At 33.0% G+C, this 23,506-nt stretch overlaps 2 protein-coding genes across 7 annotated transcripts in view; one reads left to right on the top strand and one right to left on the bottom strand.

Annotated features, from left to right (window-relative positions):
- Positions 1-1,548: 1,548 nt before the first annotated feature.
- LOC123537120 (four-jointed box protein 1-like) overlaps positions 1,549-23,506 on the bottom strand; it is a 38,859-nt gene continuing 16,901 nt past the window's right edge. For 2 of the 4 annotated variants that reach the window (XM_053528441.1, XM_053528444.1), the window contains exons 2-6: positions 15,659-17,091; positions 7,796-7,972; positions 6,368-6,551; positions 5,827-6,000; positions 1,549-5,345 (exon numbers count right to left, since the gene is read on the bottom strand). In XM_053528441.1, coding sequence (XP_053384416.1) covers positions 4,922-5,345; positions 5,827-6,000; positions 6,368-6,551; positions 7,796-7,972; positions 15,659-16,526 — 1,827 coding nt within the window. In that variant the 5' untranslated portion in view covers positions 16,527-17,091 and the 3' untranslated portion in view covers positions 1,549-4,921. Of the gene's footprint in view, positions 5,346-5,826; positions 6,001-6,367; positions 6,552-7,795; positions 7,973-15,658; positions 17,092-17,484; positions 17,632-18,322; positions 18,426-23,506 lie in introns of those variants that run through there. The other 2 variants (XM_053528445.1, XM_053528442.1) reach the window with 2 other exon arrangements.
- LOC123537234 (uncharacterized) overlaps positions 6,428-23,506 on the top strand; it is a 437,951-nt gene continuing 420,872 nt past the window's right edge. Inside the window, exon 1 of one of the 3 annotated variants that reach the window (XM_045320885.2) lies at positions 6,428-6,554. The gene's annotated coding sequence lies outside the window, so the exon portion shown is untranslated. The remainder of the gene's footprint in view (positions 6,555-23,506) is intronic. The other 2 variants (XM_045320884.2, XM_053528446.1) reach the window with 2 other exon arrangements.

Here is a 23,506-nt window from a genome sequence, read left to right as displayed (position 1 = left end):
CATCTGGAAACGGATTGGTCTACCGACATACCGACATTGGTAAAACAATATACCCCTCCTTCTTCGAAGGGGGGCATAATAAATAAATCAAATACATGTAGCAGAAAAAATGGATACAGCTGCTGACAGTTCAGCAAAAAAAAAAACAAACCTGAAAATGTTGTTACATAGTCAAAATCAAGGACAATTTGACTTTAACACCCCATAAAACTTCATCAGTAAATTTTATGTTCAAAAATACAATTGGTTTGACATTCATACATTTACAAGAGTTCAAAAACATAATTTTCATCTTGTAATCAAAATTAACAGAAGTGGTGATTGTTGCTACAGTAGGACTGGTTGTTTTAAAGATAAATTTATGGCTTTGACTGTAGAATGGAATGGATGATGAAAATAACGAAATTGCCTGGGCATTGATGTCAGTGTTGCTGTTTCTTTCAGTGCTTTCAGGTTAAACTTTCAAGCTTGCCACTCACGCCCTACCCCTACTACCACCCCTGGAAATAAAATCTGAAAGTTGAGCCCTAACTCAAAGGTCAATGTCTGTTTCAAAGATAAAGTATTAGGTCATTTTTCTTGTCTGACCAATATATTTGCAATGATCAAGTAACTTATCATGAATATTTGCAATTATAAATTACTAGATAATGTGTTATGTAAAAATTCAGAACCTTAGCTCAAAGGTCAAAGTCAAACAAAAAGGTCAGATATTTGTCTAATTCTGCCTTTTTGACTATCTATATAATGAAATATAGACCACCTACTGACTTAGGCTTTTGAATAAAAGATTTTACTTCATTTTTCTCAATTGGTTAATACCTTTTTATGTGCATGGAAGAATATTCAAGTAACTTGGCACTAACATGTTGAATGAAGTCCCATGCACGCAACATGTTAAAGTGCAAAAATCATTCCTTGATATGTTGGCCCCGGCTCATTCCAGGGAGACTACTCTTACATTTTTTTTTTGTATTCTGTACAAATACTTATTTCTCTTGTTCAAGAATTACTAAAATTTAGTCAAGTAATTTTATTTCAAATGTAAGATAAAGTGTAAGTTGAGGAAATGAATGACATTACCTGTTAACATGAGGAAGTTTACAAAATAACAATCTCTCATGACATCAGTTTGAAAGTATGTGTGAAATTTCAATTTCTTCAAAGTTCCTGTTGTATTTTTAGTTGTATTTTTATTAAGTTGTATGGTACTTTTAATATTAAACTAGCTTAATGATTTGACATTGACAGTCCCTCAAGTATAAAAGACACTGTCGAATTGAATTTGTCTATAAAAGGTACAGAAAGACAAAAAGTTCAATGTTTCGGTGGAAAAAAGCTAACATGTGATAAAAGAATATTACATGTGTGTTTTCCGGTAGTGAATCCAAGTCCTTGAATAAAAATGATAAAATTCTTGACAGAGCCTCCCATTTTATTATTTTATTCAACTTCATAAATCCAAAATGAAAATGGACTCCTTTAAGATCCTTTATAGCTGAATGCAAGATACAATAAAGTACTTTAAAAATCGGTATTATAGTGAAATCAAAGTAGACAATAATTTTATTCTATTCAGAAGCATTTGAGATGACTCAGTAATAAGAAAGAAACAACATTTTTAACAAAGTGTATGTGCCTCACTACTAACAAACAGTCATTACAATAAGTCATGACAAAACACTGACATACAAAGTAAAAAATATTGCACTGTATTTAAAATTGCTAAGGCAGGTATAATTAAATTCTTGGTTATTCATTTCCCTTGAATTGTAATGATAATAAGTTAAAAGATAAAACTGCCTTAATTAAATACCAGGGAGTTCAATGTCCGTAGAACTTCAAAAATGGTTTGTTTATGGGTAGTATTCTTGTGGCCTTAAGTAATAAAACAATTAAGTTACCGTGGCCTGTAACTATTTGAACAAATACATCAGTTAAAGCAAACAAAATTTAAATGACATAAATACTGAGATGTCCAAAAGAAACTGATTAATTCCACTCATTTCAGAATTATAATGCAGTGCTGAAAGTGTCAGTACAAATAAGCACCCACTCACTATTTCCCAACAAAAAAACTGTTTGGCTTTATAAACAGTTTTAAACTTAAAATATTTTACTTAGTGTCAAAATTCTTAAAACAGCGTAAATGAAAATAAAAAAAATATTAAAGCTGTTATTCTAAAAAATGATTTAGATATCAAGTAGATTTTCAGCCAGATGTTAAAATATGACCATACTGAGAATAGAAAATACACTCATAAATGGAAATATTACCATTTTTGTTATTAAAGAAATCACGGCAATCCCTTCACTAAGGATGCTTTGAAGGGCAGATTTTCAAGCAGGGAAGTTGTCATGTCTAAGAACATTTTATAATGATCAAAGCAAATCTGAGATTCTGAAATGTTGACTATAAGTACTTATTCAGTAATCTGTTTATAATCAAATAACATCTTCTGACAGCAAAATTTAATTCATTTCTGTATCCACACAGGATTTTTATTTTGTGATCCTTGAGAAGTGAATTTTAATACATTTAGTGGGGAAACATGTTTTCTCTTGTGGGATGAATTAGGGGTGCCTGGAGGATATGAGACTTGTCATTTTAATGGAGAGAAAAGTTTAGAATTAGTCAGTTTCTTTTGATATACCCTATACAAAGGAAAGACTTTTGGCATCTTTACAATTTGGTATGAAATATTGTTAAATACTGATAATTGACACATGTTGGAGAAGATGACAATCTTCATCATTAATTCTTTGTTTACTCCCTACTTGTGTTCAAGCTTTGTACTAAATGTATGTAAATGTTAGTGTACTTTTTATGCCAAAAGATTGAAACAAATGTTTTATATGATATGCAAATTACTTCACAATATGGAAACAAATTATTAAACAGCTTTTGATAATTATTGCAGTAAATTTTCTGTTTCACTCTTAACCAAGTCTTTCAAAGCTGTTGAGTGGGATGGAAGCTGGATGTAGCCAGTTTTTCATTTCTGCTCAGTAACTTAAGTTTAGATGGAGATCAGATATTGAAATGAAAATTGGCCTATAGATAGCTTATAGGTAGATTGCATTACAGGCAAATGGAGCCAAGGTCAAGGACACAAATGGAAACACTGTAGGTTCTGCTCAATAACTTTTGTTTAGATTGATGTACAGTCTAACCTGTGTTAAGCAGCCAGCCAGGGGAAGCAGACAATTTGGCCGCTGAAGCCAGGTGACCGCTGATTGGAGATGCAGCCAGTATATGTATTTTTTTAGACTTTCGACCAGTTTAGCCTTTAGGCCCATTTCTTTTTCAGTTTCTATTATTATTTTACCAAGATACCTTGACGTGCATTTGCCTTTGCAATTTCTTCTAAGCAATCTAAAACTCCAGCGTGATTTTTTAACAACAAGAATTGTTACAGACAATTTTCCAACTTCAAAACAAGTTTGTTTACAATTTTCGCCATTTTGGTAAGGGAAGCTACTCTCCGCGCTTACTGTCTACGCTAAAATCTAAGATTGCCGTTTTGTTCCGTAAAAGATCGAGTGGTTTATATTTCTTTCAAACACAATAAATTTCGTATAAATTTAATAGCGTTTTGATGAAAGAAATATAAAGAATCACAAATAGTATGCTACTAATTAGATATCCAGTATTATCTTTAACCGAGATCAAACTGTGAACAACACAATTGACACGAGGTGACGCGCTAATTGCTGAAAATTACTGGCCATTTGATCGGAACAAAAAGTGGATCACACCTTTGATTATCAGTTTTAATTGATAAGCTCATGTCATTTTGGCTTCTTTGTGGTGAAGTCACCCGAGACTAAGCAATGACGTGTTTCTCAAAAATCGGGTATCGTCGGCGATCATCGCCTAAAAATAATTTGTTTTGGAAGAAACATGGCCGCTGAAAGGGGTCAAATACGGCGGTTGGGAGGCAATTTTGGTGGCCGCTGGCCGCGGACGAGAGGTAACCGCTGAATAAAGTGATAAAATAGAGGAAAATCCGTCGTGGGCGTCATAAAATGACCGCTAAACGGAGGTGACCGCTGATCGGAGGTGACCGTTAGTACAGGTTAGACTGTATTAAGTTAAACTTCGCCTGTAGGTAGCTTGCAGAAATATCAATGCTGGGATTGTACATAGGGTCAGTGGGGTAAAGTTCAACCTAATTACATTAGTCTATTGTACCTTTTGCAATGTAAGAGTTTTAGAAGGCAGCGGACAGGTAGTGATTCTAATCTTGGTACTGCATGGCATTCAGTCTTTTGTTGTTGCTATTTTTTGGTAAAAAGAATGCATCATTTAGATGCAAGTTTTGCTCAAGGTCACAGTAACTTGAAGTAGAATATATTTTGTATGCTGGAATCTTCATAAAGGTGGTTTCTGGTTTACTCAGTTAAGATAATGACATGCTGTCACCAAACTTGGTGTATAGCAAGCTTATATGAAGAACTAGCTTTGGACAGTATTTGGGGCTGCTGTACAATATTAATTACTTAAGAGAAATATGATTTCAGCTAGGAGTGAGATGATATTTTGATGGAATTTGGTAGCTTTATAGGATAGAGAGGTTGGAAGATTGTTTTGTCAAAGGCACTGTTAGGTCAAGGTAACTGTTACTAAAAAATAGTAAATGTTTGAAAAACCAGGTTTCAGATGAATTTCCACATCCCTTTTCAATAACTTACTAATTGTTATGCTTTCGTACTTTTATCATTCAATTTGAAATATTTTATTTCTAATATTTATTGCACAAATTTATTTGTTTTTTGTTTTTTTTTTGCTTTCCATGGCACTTAAATCATGGATTTTTTCCTGGAAGACACAAAAAAATGTCATGTTAATGAGAATCAGATTGTCACCTTCTGTTTGACAGCACAGGAGTTGTGTACACACACATTTTCTCCACATTTACTAACCAACATCAATTATTTTACAATGCTGTACCCACTCCATCACTTGAGCCAGTCTTTTATCAAATGTTTCTGCAAACAGCTTGTAAAGATTATCTTTTGGTAGCTCATCTATCAATGGCTCAAAAGAGCGGGAAAAATTTAAAAGTCTTTTATGTGGTGAGGGCTGTTCAGAAAGTTTCTGCAATGCTTTGACTAGAGATGACTGAAAGACACACATTGTTTTCAGCATTTTGTTATGGAATGTTGTAAAACGGGAACTTTTATGGTATGGCTTAAGAAGTTCATATGCATCAAAAAGGCCACTTTCATTGTCTATAAGCCAAAGTTTGCCATTTTGAGATGCTTTCCGAAGATTACGTATAGGTTCTTCAATAATTTTGGGATCATTTTCTCGTTCTTCTGCATCTTGCATACTGGCAACCCTGTAATAAAGGGAGAGAAGCATTGTATGACTTAAATACTAAAAGATTTTACTTCTAGTTTCCCATCAGTATTGAGGTAAATCTCAGTATAGGTATGAAATACGATGTAAGCTAATAATTTGAATAGTTTCTAGTTGTTACATAAAACACCTCTATAATGTAGAATTGCAAGGAAGAGATTTGTTTGTTTTTTTTTGCATTAATAGAAATAATATAGTAGTAAATAGGATGCTACATTTTCAGCTTAAAAGATGGTGAAAGGTCCAAGATGCCACTGCTAGCATATTTTAAGGTCAACCAAGAAAAACCACTAAGCTCCTACAAATAAGCTGGATGGAATTTAATCTATTTTGCATCAAGAGTGGCAAAATAGAATGATTTAAAGTGAGCAACTGTATCCTTGGTTACACTTAAGTGGCAAAATTATAAACATTTTGAAAATTAAGTTTTAAAATGTGTAAGAAGTAGAGATAGAGAATACCGGTCATAATTTCCTGTTAGAAAATCAAATACAATCATTGTCCCCCATTGGACAACCTCGGCAATTTGGGCAGGACTTCTGCTGAGGAGGCTGGATGTATGGATCACATGACTAGTGACAGGTGTGCCCTTTCTGTAGGCTTCTAAGATGATTGGCGGAATGTATGCTCTGGAACTGAAATAAATATATATGGTTTTAATTATACATTTAAGAAGCAAATGAACCTAAAGAAGGCACAGTTTAAAGTGTAAAGCCATACATCTCTGGCTGGTATGATTTGTGTAATTTTAAATTATCAATATCTAAAGATCAGAAGAGGAAATGGTAAAGTGTCAGACACTAGATCATGATACTAAAGCATTTGAAATACTGAAGCAGAACCAAATGAGTTTCTTTTTTCCTTTGATCTAAAACTTAGAAACTAAGCTCTTTGGTCATAAATTACTGCAAAAAAATTAGTCCACAATGTATGTTTATGTCTATAATACCTTATATCAGTTATATAAGATCTCATTTAATGATAGTTTTGATATATTATTACCTTGATCCTGAATTAATGTTGTCAATCCATTGTATTAGTGCAGCCACCTTATCTTCCTTCCAGGATAGAGAGCTGATATTGACATCTCTCCACATAGAGGAGGTAGCATTAGTCCTGGAGAGTATTACAGCTGGAACATTGTCCATCCGCAGAAGACGTGACAGGTAGAAAGACAGGGCTTCACCTGGTAAGAATTTATAATAATATTTATTAGTGTTCAGTCTTTTTTCAGTTTATGCAAACATTCATGTGGCAACTTTTAAAGTTGAATGGTGAAGGAAGACAGTAAGTTATCCTCCATTTAGACACAGGCCAGAACATTGACTGTAAGCAAGCTGATTAACAAATGAAAGAAGCAGACCTCTGGTATTATGCTAAAGCCCACAACAGTGAGGGTCAGGTTGAAACAACTTTAACTATTCTACCACAGATCCTCCATCAATATTTTGAAAATACATAGTGTAGAAATATCAGGCTAAAATCATTTGTAAATTTTAGAAATAATATATTCCAAACAGTGATTTGTCATTGAATAAAATCAATGTTTGGAGTTCATGTGCGAAGGAATTATATCATGAGGATGCACCCTAAGTGATAATAATAGCACGCATTTGAACGATTAACAATGATTTTATTCGAGAGCAGATTGCTAAATGAGATATATTATTTCTATTTTAACTTGTTATCAAGGTATATTACCTACATCTTTGAAAATAGTCACAAAATATTTGCCGTTTTGTATGGTTTTCTTTTCTGATGCACTGCTATGTTTGACACTATGACTTAATAATTGTGATGTACAAATAACACACAGTTTCAGTCTTCCTTGTTTGATAATTATAAGTAAATCAGGTAGTGTTAGAATTATTAAATAATCAGTGCCTTTATGTTGTTTATCATCATATGCACTAGAGTTGAACCAGAAGGTTGTTAATCTGAGTGGTTAAATATCACGTAGTATCTGAGCAATAAAACATGGTATATGGAACAATTATACACAAGAGGGCATTGTTTATTTTCATTTTAACACATTCATTAAAACATGATGATAAAAGTTATGCTTAACTGTATACATTTCAGTAGTAATACAGCTATTTCACATCAAACCCTTGCTTATTTGAGAATTAACAGCAACTAACTTCCATCTTCTTTATTATAATAGAATTAAGAACTGACAGATAAATTCAGGCTGTTATTTGGTGGATGGTGAAACTGTATTTCTTTAGTTCAGCGAATTGAAGAAATAAAGTTTCAGAAGTTGTACACAAACTTTTTTTTCAGACAATACATAAAATACCCCGAAAAATCAGAAACAGTAGCCGGTTTATATGAATGGATTGTGGAGTCTGCTATCAAACTGTGTTACTGATATACTCTAGAGTAGAGTACCAAAAGCTGTACCTCTCCGCCATATTTATCATGTCTTACCATACACAAAGGAGGAATGTGATTGTCTATATCTTGCACACATCCTTATACCACCGCTGAGTACAGCATACCCGTTCAGTGGACGACCACACTTGTCCCAGCTTGGTCTGTCCAGAGTCTGTACAACTTGACTTCTTAACCTCTGTAGCAGTCTGGTAACATTTGTGTAGGATAAACCTGAAACAGAGACATTCAGAATACAGGACTGGTGAATTCAGCTAGAATGGTGAAAACTGATAAAGGACCTTTTACAGGTATGATATGTTTTACAAAATAAGCATTAAAACATGTTTATACCGAGGACACTGTCAAAATGTCATGTCCTTTGATGTGTATAAAAGTAGCTATTTGGTCAATGCAGGTATATTTTGAAATCCGGACTTTGAAATTACTTCATTTTTTGTTTCAAAGACACTCGGATGCATTGACAGACTGGTTGTATTTTGTAACACTAGATTCTGCAGAGCATTGTTAGACATCTGGATTCATCTTAAATCACAATAGAAAAGAACATTATAAGATTTAATAAAGTAGATTTTCAGATATATGTATCAGTGTTTTAAGGATGATGTTAAACATAGAAAAAACACATAACACTGCCCTAATAAATTGTTAAGAAGTAAAAGGGAGAAAACTAAAGCAATGCTTGTTAATATGAAATCAAGGGAAGTAATTAATTCAGGGAGTATTTTAAAATACTTAACTTAATTTTAACGTATTCAGCAAACATTTTAAGTTAAAACTGTAATGCAAAATACATGTTTATAAGGAACACAAGCTTGAAAAATGAGCATTATTTCTACATGCACAGACTTGCTTGATTGATAGATGTTTGTTTGTGTTTTTCCACTTGTTTATTTCTGGCTCATTTTCTAAATGCATTGCCTTACAAAGTGTTAAGTGTTTTCAATTAAAATGCACTTGATAAAAATATGTTTCTGCAGGTTTCACCCCTTTACGATGCACTTGTTTGCATTTCTTCTAGGTTTATGTTTGATAAATGGATCGGTTTTTGAAGTATTTGTGCTTTTGTCACCTCCATGCGGTATTCATTCCTAATCAAGACACATACAACGGTCTTTCCTGCGATGAAATATTTTATCTACCAAGTAGCAAGATTATTTTGTCTACCCTATTAAGATTTTAAAGCTACAAGTTCACAGTTTGGTTAAAAATTTTGAATATTTCCATTCACAAAGAGTTTGATATATGTATATACTATATGGGACAGAAGAGAGGGTACTTGAATATGGGACATCTAGACATAATGAAAAGAAGTGAAAAACAATGAGAAAAAAGTATATTATACTGAATAAAACACCCTGTTTTTATACTTATAGGATATTTTTCATAATCATGTCAGTGATCAATTTTAAGAATATATTAATTTTTAAACAAATTTCGCTTCTTTTTCTTTATTTAAGCTACAATTCCTGATAAAAATCATTCTGAACAATCGTGAGGGTGGTGAATGGAACTTTTTAAATTTTTAAAATATCTTGAGTAAAAACACGATTTTGATACGGTCATATATGTTGTAAATTTCAGATATTTTTGTGACACCAAAATTTTCTGAAATTCAAATTATACTTCATTTGTCATGTTTGTGGACTAATTGTTTTAAAACATTCAGAATATCATAGTTAGCAAAAAAGCACAATATCTCTAAGTAAAAAAAATATCATTTTTCAAGTTTCATGGGCAAATACCTAACACAGTCAATTATACATTTTTAAGTCAACATTTTTAAAGGTACAGACAACTACTCCAAGAGGCTTTTAAAATGATGAACAATTATTTCTGGATCATGCCAAATAAAGCTGCAATTTATGAAAAACCATGTTTTACTGATCAAACAATGAGTGTATAATATCATGCATAGTGAAGTAACAGAAAAAATAATCAACTGCTGATCTTGTTCAATGTTTCTCTAAACTAACAGTGGGTGGGTTTGGAAAATAAATCTTTGTGACTTTTTTGGCATACTGTGAAATTATTAGTATGACAGGTAGACTAATTTTCATTGAAAATCATTCCACAGAGTCACTTTCACAATACATACAATGTTTGGAAGGTTTTGACATAATTTCATTTTTACCAGGAATATGTGAGCCAGACACTTTAATGTGATTTCATGGGGAGCATTATTTTATGTCAAAATTTTGTTTGAAAGGACTTTTATATATTTTTCAAGGGAGTTTTTAATTGCGTTGTTTGAACCAGAGCTGACAATTTTAGTGGGTGTATGAGAAGTTAAAGAACCCCCCAAACAGAAAAGAAGTAGCTTTATTCTACTATTAAAGTGAGATAGGAAATGTATAGATAGTGCATCAGACTATCTGTCAATACCAGCAATTATTTTCTGCCATACAGAAGACAAAATGTCCAGGACATCAGAATCATGTGAGGATGTTGTCAGTAAAACATAGAATATGGAGGATCATGGAACAATTTGAGCCCGACTGACTTCCATTACTTAGCTGAAAAATGTTGCAAGAATTGCTAAAAGTTTTTCTAAGTAGCTTTAAATCAAGGTCCCTTGTAGGTTCAGCTTCAGTGTGCCTTGCCTGGAGAATTGGTACATATTTTTTCCCACTGCCATTCTTCTGTATGCTTGACAAGTTTCAGGCTTTTGATGCAAGTCACATTCATTTTACAATGAAATCATGGTCTCTTGCTATGTGATTTCTAAGACAAAATGCACAAAAATAAATATCATGGCTGTGGTTATTTTTATTATTGGTTTGAAAATTAGTTGTGTCTTGCCCAACGTTAGTTACATCAGAGACCAATGATTGATGGAAATTGTTACCCAATGTCTGTGTATGCTTAAGTGGCTCACATTTCTTCGTAAAAATATATCCTTACACCCTGTGTTGTAGCTGAATAACTGTAAATTTATTAACACCAAACAAACTCGTACACCATACAAATTCATGCCCCCGCCTCGCCTCTAACTCCACCAGCCCCAGAATCCGCTACCCCCTTACTGAACACAGGTTATCACTATCAAAGCTATCAGACCCATGACAGAATGATGTGCTTCTGTAGCAATGTATAGGCAAATGGTGGAGGCTATAAAAAACTTGGGTACACAAAATGGTGATAATATCCTTACAGAGATAGAATAATCTGAATATTAAAATACTGCATTTGCATAAATGGAACATAATGCTGCATACAAGTCTTATTATGATTGTTTCTAATGACATCGGATTACACTAGCTCGATTACCAAAGCATCTTGTTTCAATGCTTTTACATAAAACTCAATAATGGTTTCTATGAAAATGACATTATTAAGGCTTTATCGGATTGGTAACAGGTTTTTGCATAATTCCTTGTTTTATCCTTGTAAAATTGTTAAGTTTGCAATACATCAGACCAGAATTATAAAGGTTTGTTACCATGGAAACAAGACAATTTTTTTTGCTTCTTTCAGTATATTAAACTGCAATAAAGTACAACTGAAATTTCACTCTGGTCACATGACTGACTTGAATGTCAAAAATGTTAACTGAAATTGAATGAACATTTAATTAGAGGAAGATTACATTTAACAAAGATTTAAAAAACAGCAACAAAAAGCTGACAGTGTCCCCAAGAAAGTACCAAAAACAGAGTTGTAGCATAAAGAGCTATAGCAAACTAAGAAAATTCAAGACTGGCGTTCAGGTTTTGGAAGTAACAATAATTGTGGAGTTTAATGCTTCACCATGGCATCTTGGAATGTTGTTTTGGGTGTTTGATGTTGTTTGGCTAGACATTGATAGGAATTCCTTTCTCATTTAACAGTAGCCAAAATCTGAAGAGAATGCAAGAATTTTTACAAAATGTGTGGTCTTCATTAAGCAAGAATTTATTATGTTTTGCCTGGTAATGGCTTCTTACACAGCTGTTCAGTTTTCTTTGGAGAATAATAACAAATTCACTATTTTAAGTTTTTCTTGGTAAGTGAATTTTCAAGCAAGTTGTGTAAGACTGCAAAAAAGCACACAAGAAAAAAACAGTCACATCAACAAAAATGAGCAGAAATCCATATTTCAGTTGTGAGAATAACTTGTGGTAAAAGTAATTAACTTGTTGTTCAAAGGGAGGTCAATGGGCCTAACTTTACCTTTCTCAGTGCCCTTGTAAATGGTAAAGGGGGATTTCACATTCCTCTTAATGCATTTCCTACACTGGTGAACCCAACCAGAACTTAGATTTCTATGATATTTTCAGCAAATGATTTACAAGCACTTTGTTCTCAATTTTGATGTCAGCTCTCATTAAATCAGTAAATCAAAATCATTTATTTGCATCATGGTCAAAATCTTAGGACACTGTTTGTTTTGAAAGTTTTCCTCTGTAAAATAATAGTAAGTTACTTTGTCAAAACATTTCTAAAAATTAACATGAAGTAATCAACATTATCCACAAAACATCAAAAACAGACAAAATCACAAAAAAACTTTGCTTTCCAATTACTTATATGGTTTTCTCAGACAAATGTTCATTGATTCATTGATTGTTGACTAGAAGAAAAACACTTAGGCTTTGATAAAGCTTCAATTTTTCCACTAACACTTTTAAAAGGATTAAGTAGAATAGTAGTCCTAAGTGGTGGACATCATAAGGTAAATTAAAACGTTTTACTGTTTTTTCTTTAATCTGATTAAAAAATATTGTTGATCGATGTCTTAGTCACAGACAAAAGTTGGAAGACGCACCACACTTTTGAGATGGCAAAAAGACAACATTAGTGATGATGTGACCCTGCTATAAGATTTATCAGCAGCAGAAACATGAGGCAGTTTTAAGTTTAACTAAAATCTGTATTTTTAAAGATGTGTGAGTTGTGCGCAGCCTATGTCTCCACCACTGATCACAAATTGTGCACATTCTATGTAGAATATGCAACAGGGCCATAAGTCTTTTGTTGACCTTAAATAATATGACAATACTGAGTCGTGAATGGTAACAACTGTGTATGTATAGAAACTCTTAGAACAGATCAAGTCCCCTATTTAAACAAATATGAGAGAGGACCCAAAAAGGATGCTTCAGATCTCATTAAATGGAGTGCAACCAAGCTTTTCAAGGGGAAAAAGTAATTGAAAGGTGTAACTACTTTAAACCCTAAGTGTTCCCTTAAGGTGTTTGTTTGAAGAAACTTAAGTGATGACTTTGTTTGAATGCTTCGGACCAAGTTTGATGAAGATCCATCTAGCATTTTCTTGAGCAGAAGGGGGTCAAGTGCTTCCACTTAGACGATTTAAGAGAGAACCTAATAATGATTCTTAGTAACAGATAAGTTTGATATAGTTCTATCAAGCAGTTAATGAGAAAAAGTCATATAAATGTATGTCTGTTTTTAGCTTCAAGCAACCCTATTAAAAGAAGCCGAGTACCCCAATTTGACTGTCTTTGGAAGAGGATCTTATAATGATGCTACAGACCAAGTTTGATGAAGATCATTCAAGGGATTCATGAGGAGTTTTTCTATTTTTAGCTCTAGAAGGCCTTAAAAGGGGTCAACTAGAACAATTTGAACCAAGTTGAGAGATGACCTTGCCAGGGTGCTATAAGCTACGTTTTGGATAATTTACACCAGTAGTTTCAGAGAAGGAGATGTTAATGTAAATTGTGGAGGACTGAGGATTGATGCCATATAATATTATACTAATAGCTTACTCAGAACCTTCAGTTTAGGGGAGCCAAAAGGTTTAATGATATATGGTCCTCCATTTTGCACAGGTTGGATACTGTTCAGCAATAAAACTCCATTTTAACTGCATTGGCTGAATAGCCGTTTGCAATAAAACAGTTTGATATCATTCAAACTATTTCTGTATTTAATCTGGTTCCTTTGTATGCTGAAGCCCAGAATTTCCAAAACAATTTTCTATAAACATTAGGGATATCATTATTGTCCATAAATAAAAATCTGTTGTCAGATTTAATGCTTAGATTGAGACAAATGGGAATATGTGTTTTTTAGTGAGCAGTCTTCATGGATTTATGTTCTTCTGTCAGTAGGGTTATCATACTTAATCTAACTGAGCCATGATAAATGAATTTTCCAAGCTGTGTTTGTGATTGTGGATCGAGATATGGTCCTTTTGCTACAGAAAGAAACAGAAAGTGCATTTTTTTTACATGTGTGGTTAACTTTTAAAGAATAGTGAAGTAAAGAAATTTAGAGCCTTCTTCTGAATAATAAATCATTTCAACCTCCTGAATGAATGCGAGACTGATTCAGTAACCTATTTTGTCAATGTTCCTGAATTTAATACTATAGTGTTATTCAAATATTCTCCAAATTGCCCTACCATGAATCAGTTTTTTTTCTATAAAATGTATTTCCATAAAAGAACATATTTCTTGCGCTACAAAGATATCGGTACAAAAATGTAGTAATATTTCCATTTTGATATATTTAATATACACCTTTTAACAAAAATCAAGTGCAACAAGTGTATTTATTGTTAACAAATCACTGTCAGCATTTATTAATGTTCCTTTGGCATGACAACAAGACAGTGCATTTATTGTTAACAAATCACTGTCAGCAATATTCCTATGGCAGGACAACAAGACAGTGTATTTATTGTTAACAAATCACTGTCAGCAGTGTTCCTCTTGCAGGACAAGACTGTATTTATTGTAAACAAATCACTGTCAGCAGTGTTTCTCTTGCAGGACAAGAAGACAGTGTATTTATTGTTAACAAATCACTGTCAGCAATGTTCCTCTGGCAGGACAACAAGACAGTGTATTTATTGTAAACAAATCACTGTCAGCAATGTTCCTCTTGCAGGACAACAAGACAAGAGTATTTATTGTAAACAAATCACTGTCAGCAAGGCATGACAAGAAGACAGTGTATTTATTGTTAACAAATCACTGTCAGCAATTTTCCTCTTGCAGGACAACAAGACAGTGTTTTTATTGTAAACAAATCACTGTCAGCAATGTTCCTCTTGCAGGACAACAAGACCGTGTATTTATTGTAAACAAATCACTGTCAGCAATTTTCCTCTTGCAGGACAACACCATTTGGAAAAAATATGTCTTTAAATAAATACAGAAGTTGTTGCACTGGAGAGAATACAATAATCTGCAATTTTACTGTCAAGAAGTGTGTGTGCTTTAGAGGGGTTGTTTAGAGAAGTAATATTGTAGAATATATACTTCAGCTGTAACTTGGTATTAATTAGTGCAATAATTGTTACAAATATTTTGTTTGATCTGTATCATATTTGTTAATTAGGTTCTTAATTGATAGTCTATTGCTCTGGCAATTAATAGCTTCATAGTACTTATACTAGATCATGTAGTGTTTGTTACATGTTTAGGCTGCCAGTGGTATATGTGGTATAATTCCAGTTTTCTTGTAGTTTTAAGGTTGCAATCTATGTTGTTATATTTGCATTTTACCTAATAAAACTTTCTTTGCAACAAAACTGGGAAAACTGTTTTATATGGATGTGTGGATATCTTCTTGGAGGAACTGTATAGCTTTCAGATTTCAAGAGGCTATATTATCTTTGACAGGTGCCAAAATACTCATTAGTGCCTTCTTCAAAATTTGCTTAAAAACAAAGCAAAAATTCACATAGAGTAATATATCAATGTACAAATCTTTTGTTAACTTGTGTATAAATGGTAAAATGAAACAGAACAGTTCTGTTCTAAGGGGAATCTCAAATTGTGGGTTTAAATTACATGCCTGGACATCAGTTGGACGGCACTAATTTCTAAGTTTTTTTTTCCAGTTAAGTTAGTGTTTTCTTTCAACCCTTACTGACTGACTGCAAGTTGTCATATCAATATACCATTAGCATATTTGTTTATAAATAAGTCTACTGATATTACTTACCTTTTGGTATGAGAGATTCCACATATTCCGACCAAAACATTCCATTTTCAATTAGTTCTTTTTCTGGTTCTTTGTCTTTTACATATGTGACAGTGTGGCTATCCAAATGTTTAGAACCATCTTTCACTACAGGAAAATTATCAGGTTTATTTTTCTTTACATTAATGGTGTCTACTTCTGCATACTTCAGTTTTGGTTTTCTGTAATATTCCAGTCCCCTTATATCTCCAAAGTCACCAGGTTTGAATGGGGCATTAGTAGCGTCATCATACTGATATTCATCATCTTCATCATTATTATCATCATCATCATACTCATCATCAGCATCTTCTTCATAGTCATCCTCACTTTTATCATAATCATCCTCATTTTCATAATCATCACCTTGTTCATACTTTTCATCATCAGTGTTTTCACCACCATTATTATCGTTGTTTAGCACATTTTCAAATTTGTTGCTTTCAATTATGTTTCCTTGTCTGTAATGCTTCTGAAGAAATTTAACTGTGTCTCGATCAGACTTTATAGAATGACGTTTAGGTTGGTTGTGCATTTCATTATTATAATTTTCATCAGTAATTTTGTTATTTCTATCATACACAATGCTGTCTTCAGTGTGGTCATCACCTCCCAAGTTCATTGTCTTTGGCTTTCTTTGACCTTGAGCTACAAAATTAGCCTGGAACTCATTTGGAAATTTGGATTTTGCTCTTGGCATTGATAAGTCTCTTGGGTGTTTCGGCAGGGAACCAGCATTTTCTGCTGAAAATTCTATGGCTAATGTGTTGAGTACCAGGTACAAGCCTAGTGAGAACAACCCAAATGTAAGGAGCAGGGTCTTTGTCCGTCGTAATATTCGGAAACCCATTCTTCTTGTTTGACTGCCTACCTTTCAACCATAGACAAATTGCAACATTTTAATCCTTCAGAAGTGTGTGTATTACATCTTCTCACTGTGGATATAATTTCCTTTCAAGACTTACAAAGGTTGTAATGAAGTAGATGTAGCTTTTAATTTGGTTAATTCTCATTTTTCACACAGGTAAACACAGTTTCATTCTGAGAACATTTAATCCATTTCTAAATGAAGTACTAAAATACCCTGTGCCTTGTTTTATCCCAATTGCATCTCTCTTCACACTAAATGTGCTAAAATCCATTGCTGTGTGTGTTAGGTTCACATCTTGCAGAGATTAGAACAAGCGCAGAGAAACCTTGTATACTCTTGTAACTCAGTACTGTTTATACTGGGAAAACCTCTCAACCAATCAGATTGGGAGATGGAAGCCTTGATTTGGTGCTTTCCAACACCCTGTAATCTGCTGGAATATCTAATTAAATGTAAATTAGATCTTGGAACCACCTGTTTATCCTGTAGTGAAAGCAATTTCAGCTCCAGTTTTCTCACCAATCTTCGCCAATTATCTCTTTACCTGAAAATAAAATATTAAAAACTTGTGATGTCTGTAACAGCTTTCTGATCTTTTAATTTTGTTAAGAATTTTCTAATTCTGTCCAGATATGATATGTCTGGAATTTAGAGATAGAAACTGTTAGTTATGAAATTTTTCTATTTGATGATCTAAACTCCAGTAAAAATTGCACTTTTCATAAACAGGAGTTTGAATTAACAGCGTAACATCTGACTTTTTAGCCACTTTAACCAGTGTTTCTGGAATTTCAGAGAATACGGTTTGAAACTCTGATACTTGTGAAATAAACCTTCACTGAAGTCTGAAATTCTTTCCTGTATTTGATATACTTTTAATTAAAATAAATGCAGTAAAAGAAGTCTAGAATGATAATAAAACAAAATGAAACCATACTTCATGTATTTCACTAGCATCTCACTACTTCCAACAATCTTTTGAATAATCCATCATCATCAGTCATTAAATGAAACATTCTCCCAAAAGCCTTCCATGTATTTGAGACATTTAGAACTGCGTTTGCAGCAATTTCAGTAAATTAGCTTCAAGCAACAAAGACAGGGAAGGAAAATTTCCTGCTATTCTCTACATTTTCCTCTCCAAAATCAATAATCTCTCTCTTATAAAAGGAATCTAAAGTATCCAGTTAAATTATTCTAATTATTGAATTGTTAGTCACAAAAGATCAGGGTTCCCTGTTGGTTTTATTGACCAGAGGCTAGCAAGGGTTCAGTTGCTTTCAAACATGCAATTCCCCCAATAGTTGCATAGTGTTTTTGATATTGAATTTTTCTTTCATGTTTAATCCAAATATGTTTTTTTTTTCACTTGATAATGCTGTGCTTTTCATCAGTTTTGTATTTCAATGTGGTTTTAGATATCAAAAAAAAATCTACATTATTGTATGTAAATCAATACATTTTACATAGATTTTTTTTTACATGAAATATTGAATTTTAATTGGTCAAGAACTTTTAGGTCAGTTAAACAACACATTATTTTATGATTTTATACATAATGTTACATCTGTCACAGATTTAAGTAATAAAGTTGTAACAATTTGTATTAATAAAATCATAAGTGTATTTCTAGAAATAAACTCAAAGAAGAATAATATGTTAATATAAAAAAAGCTGATTCCAGAACAAAATTCATCATCGAAAGTATCATTAGATTAATAATAACTTATCAATAGAATATGTGAGATATCCACTTCAAGTTCCAGTTCATTCACCTGATTATCCTAAAAAATTTCCAAGTTTATAGAAAAGTGAATTGTCTCTGATCTCTGAATCTTGAATTGTCCAGACAGAGCTATTTTGCTGCACAAAATTTATTTATCTATTGCAAGGATTTATAGGATAGTATAGGTTCACTGTAATGTTGTTCGATAAAATGTTGCTGATCAAATTTCTACAACCATATAATCCTAAGTAAGAAGGAAAAGAAAAAAAAAAGATCTGTTTCTTAGGCATTTTTATATTGTACTTTTTATAAAAGTTTTGCTTGACTATAGAGACCAAGCTTATAACTATAACCAAACAAAGAATTCTGATACTGGAAAAGGTCCCATCACTTTTCCTGTTAAACAAGGAAGGGTAAACATGTGATAATGTCACTGTTTGTCATTATACATTAACTATGTCAAAATATTAATGTCATAGCGACAAGCTGAAAATGAAATACAATAAGGAACAGGCAGAATGTTGGTGAACATCATATAAAAGCAGAAGAAAGCATTTTTTTTTTATAATTAACACTCATTGATTGATTATTTGATTATGTTCAGATGAGTATTATTTTACCATTTTCATTGTGCCATGATGATTATACTTTATTTACATCTGAACTCCCAAACAATGAATTTATTAGACAATAAAATCTGTTTTGGATATATTATTATTTCTTAAACACAAATAAGACATAAAAAGTGAAGTAATTAGTGATATTCTATTTGATATTTTTAAGTACAAAAGAAATGTCTGATTTAAAGTACAGAGGGAGAGCTAACTTTGATATGTGGTGATGTCAGAGACACAAATTTTTATTCATTATAGCCTTAAAGTGTGATTAAGATAGTACCTTGCATAACAATCACACTTGGCAGTTACATATTTTACAGCTTGTTATGTAAGATTGTCTAACCTGGGACACAGTCTTATCATAAACCCTGGCTATAATGGCAAACAAGGGGATTGTCTATGTGCAAATAGTCCCAGGTAACGGCTGGATGGCATATTAGTTTCATGGGGTGTGCATATACATAAACTTTGTATTAGGGCAAAGAATTTCTGAAATAAAAACATAAAAATGAACATTGAGACAACATTCAGTTAAGATTTTTTAATGATAATTTTGAACTGGGGTGAGGGAGGGCCTGGGGATGGGTGCAAATACTTTTCTTTTCAAAGTGTAGATGCTAAAAACATACAAAATAAAACCTGATTCTCTGATTGATAACTGCAGTAGTATTTGACATGACTTGAAACACCACAAAAATTTAGTACTTGTCATATATTATATTACCGACCCTTAATATGACACACTTCAAACCAGGTGTTAATACTCGTGCTATAAATTGAGCTTTTGGATTGTTTTACCTTAATTACATGTAAGTTTTCAACAGTTTCAAGGGTTTATTTAACACTTAAGATAAGCATTTAGATTTATTTCGTTTTGGCATCCCACATGTTTAATGGTACCACTTAGATATTTATTTACAATGCTTAAAGCCTCTGAGAGGTTATTGGTGTAATTCATCATTCCAGTACATAATTAATGTAACTGTATATAAGTAAAGAAGTGGATACACTACTTTTGTGGTAATGCTGAGATTTAGAAACTTCTCCAAAGTATTTCTCACAATATGATCATGTTAATGCAGAAGATTCACAACTGACTGTATTTCAGGCCCGTGTGCAGGATTTGTTTGCTGGGGGGGGCCCAACCTGGGGTGGGTTCGGGAGGGGTATCCCCTCGCGACTGCGAATTTTTTTTAATATGGCACATGAATAGATGCATTTTCCTGCTACCTGAAACACCTTTAAGGATGCATGAATGTATTATATATTTAGGGAAAAGTCTACTTTTTAATCATTTCATCAAGCTTTTTCAATGTATGTATGATTGTACAGTCACAGTGTATGGACATACATGTATTTTTCTGTATGATACCCAGTTGAAAAAAATGTTGAAGTTTTAAGATGATTATTAAGTAGACTAGCTCCTAGACTATGATAATTTTTTTCACATTTTTATGATTTCATGTAGTGAACTGAGCCAGTCTATATACTATGTCCAATATTACAATTTTAACATCAGTCCTCTTAGAAAATCTCTAGAATAGACTGGCTTTTGTCTCTATGAACATAAAAAAGAAAAAAAAAATCATAGAAATATCGTAATTATCAGTCTAGTAGCTAGTCTAATTATTAAGGGTATCCTATTTGCAAAACGGCCAAATGTTTTTAGATTTCCAACAAAACAAACGAAGTATTATGACAATTACTTTTTACATCACAGATTTCAAATGACAATGAACTCTTAGCTGTACCAAAGATCTATAAAAATAAATAGATGTGTATTTTATACTTCTTTGACTGTACAAACTGTAACATCACAGCACATATTAAATGATATTTTTATGTATAAAACCCCTCATAAGTAACGAGTTTTAGATGCGTTTTGTAAGATTTACTGAGAAACGACTTTTAAAACTACGAGAGTTTTTAAGTAATGTTATTGGACCCAAAAGAGTAAAATTGATACAGTAGTTTCAAATTCATAATTGTTGTAAAATAAAAAGATAGGATAAATATCTATCAATTTAATAAATTTGGGGAATGTGCCTTAATGTGAAAACAAAATACAACCATCATAATGTTTCATTTTACATATTCATTTTAAGATTTACTTAACAAAACCAACGATGTTCTGATCATTTTATAACACTTCCAAAGAGTAAAAAACATAATAGTTTCTCCACTACCCAATCAAGCGGTCAATGAAGCATGCACAGATAAACTTTTACCTGTGACATGCCTGGGGCTAATTTCCACTACCGGACACGGTTTTATGGCTCTTTAGCCTGTGTATTGCTGTCAAATCAAGCCAGTTGCGCTGGTGTATAAATTTGGGACACGGTTTTATGGCTCTTTAGCCTGTGTATTGCTGTCAAATCAAGCCAGTTGCGCTGGTGTATAAATTTGTTAATTGAGGGGCCCATAGTAATAAAAATCGTAACTAGCAAGCCAGCTGGGGGGGGGGCCCCGGGCCCCCTGGCCCCCCACCTGGACACGTGCCTGTATTTAATGCATTCTTGATTTCCATGATAAATTTATGTTCATAAAATTGGGCATCAAAAAACAAGAACACGGGTGTTATTGCGTGCTGCACAATATGCAAAAAAAGAGTTATGGTTCTTGGCCTTCTTACTTATCTTAATTGATGATATTTCAAAGCTAAAGTAAGTATTCAAGAATAGTGAAAAAGAACAAAAAACAAGCAAGAAATACTGATTTTTCTAAATTAAAAAGGCCCATAATTCTGACAAAATGCAAGAAATAGTAGTGGTTTTTGAAAACGTGGACTTAAACAAACATTTTAACCAACGCCGATGCCTACGATCAAGTGATGACAATACCTCGTAGATTTTTTTAAAAAATCAGTCGAGCTAATGATTTATTTTTTACATCAAAGTGTGATCTTTAAAAAGTTTATATATAATTTCTTTTTAACTGTCAACATATATATTTCAGTGAAGGGGCTTCTGTAGCCGAGTGGTAGCACTTGCCCCTTACTGATGTGGGTTCAAGCCTTACTCAGGATGTTGAATTCTTCATGTGAGGAAGCCATCCAACTTGCTTACGGAAGGTTGGTTGTTCTACCCATGTGCTTTCCCGTGATGAAATGACGCATTGAGGGGCATCTAGGGTTTTCCTCAACCATGAAAAGCTGGAAAGCTGCCATATGACTTATAACTGTGTCAGTGTGATGTTTAAAACCCCAAAAAACAAAACAAATACAGTGATTAATAATTATTTGTTTACAGTACCATACCACTATTAAAAAGAGACCTAAGATATCAAGTCTTTACTTTAATTGTTCACAGCAGATAACTCTTGAAGCCAATGAAGTTTTATAGAATTATGTCCCTTTTCTTCTCAAAACATTGAATTGAATTGTGCTGATAGAGTAATAAATAGCACATTTAGTAGACTTGACTACATTAAAGTCTGATGTAGAGTAAATCTCCCTCTGAACCTAGGATGAATGTGGAACTTGTGAGCAATTTTTTTTTTTACCTGGGAAGAGAAAAAAAGAATCTTCCTGAATACAAATCAAAGGTCACCTACAGAATACAGCAAGATCATTTTGGTGCAAAAACATCATTAGATATAGATTACAGCATGTGCAGAGATTGTAGGATTTTCTCCCATGTGTTCCATGTAAACTCTCTTTCATCTGTCTTGAATGTTTGATGGTTTGGTAATGACAGATACAAGTGATAAAAGATGCCTAATTGGAATAGCAGATGGAAATTAACACCTCAGATAGTTTCTACAGGTCTTGACATGATTGAAGACATTTACTCTAAGGGTTAGGGTTAGGGTTAGGGTTGACTACATTAATACAAGGTGTACAATTTAGCCCAGTTGAATGAATAGTGTATAATGCAGTGCATTAAAAAAACGGTCATTTCATTCATATACATTTTTTTGCACAAAATAATAGCAGCATTCTGATTTTTTTTTTGAAGCCTTAAAGGCCAGCTGACTTGTCTAAGATTGGTGGTACTACCCAGGGTGCATGTGCTGTAATAATGAAGAGGCATCTAGAGTCTTCCTCCATCTTTAAACCTTTAAAGTCGCTATATGACCTTGAATTGTGTTGGTGTGGCCTATATTATAACCACAGCAGACTGAAAAAACCTTTAAAGCCGTTTTATTTTGTATCATTTAATATAATGACCTTTGGTCACATACTGTTATTCCCCTTTACCCAGAACAAGCAGAGTTTTCCCCTTGGCCTGGTGAAAATAGGGATTTTTGACTGTATCTATTAAGTAACCTTTTGATGGAGCTTCATGAAACTTTACACAAATATTGATCACTAGAGATATTGCTCTGTAATTATTTTACAATCCATAAATTCCCACATAACAAAGTAATCCATTGATGTATCTTCATGAAATTTAACACAAAAATAGATTACTATAGAGTGATGATGCATGCATATCTTTTATAAGAACCTCTTCAGTAACTGCAGAGTTATTGCCCTTTGTTTTAAAATACTAAATTCCTGCAAAAGAAAGTAATCCATTGATTGATCGTCATGAAACTTATAGATCACTATCGAGCAGAGTTTTTCCCCTTTATTTGTAAAACATAGGAACCAGCAATCTATTGCACAGTCCATT

This window comes from Mercenaria mercenaria, chromosome 17 (assembly GCF_021730395.1).
Source record: "Mercenaria mercenaria strain notata chromosome 17, MADL_Memer_1, whole genome shotgun sequence".
NCBI lineage: Eukaryota > Metazoa > Mollusca > Bivalvia > Venerida > Veneridae > Mercenaria > Mercenaria mercenaria.
This window is presented reverse-complemented; position numbering and strand designations above follow the sequence as displayed.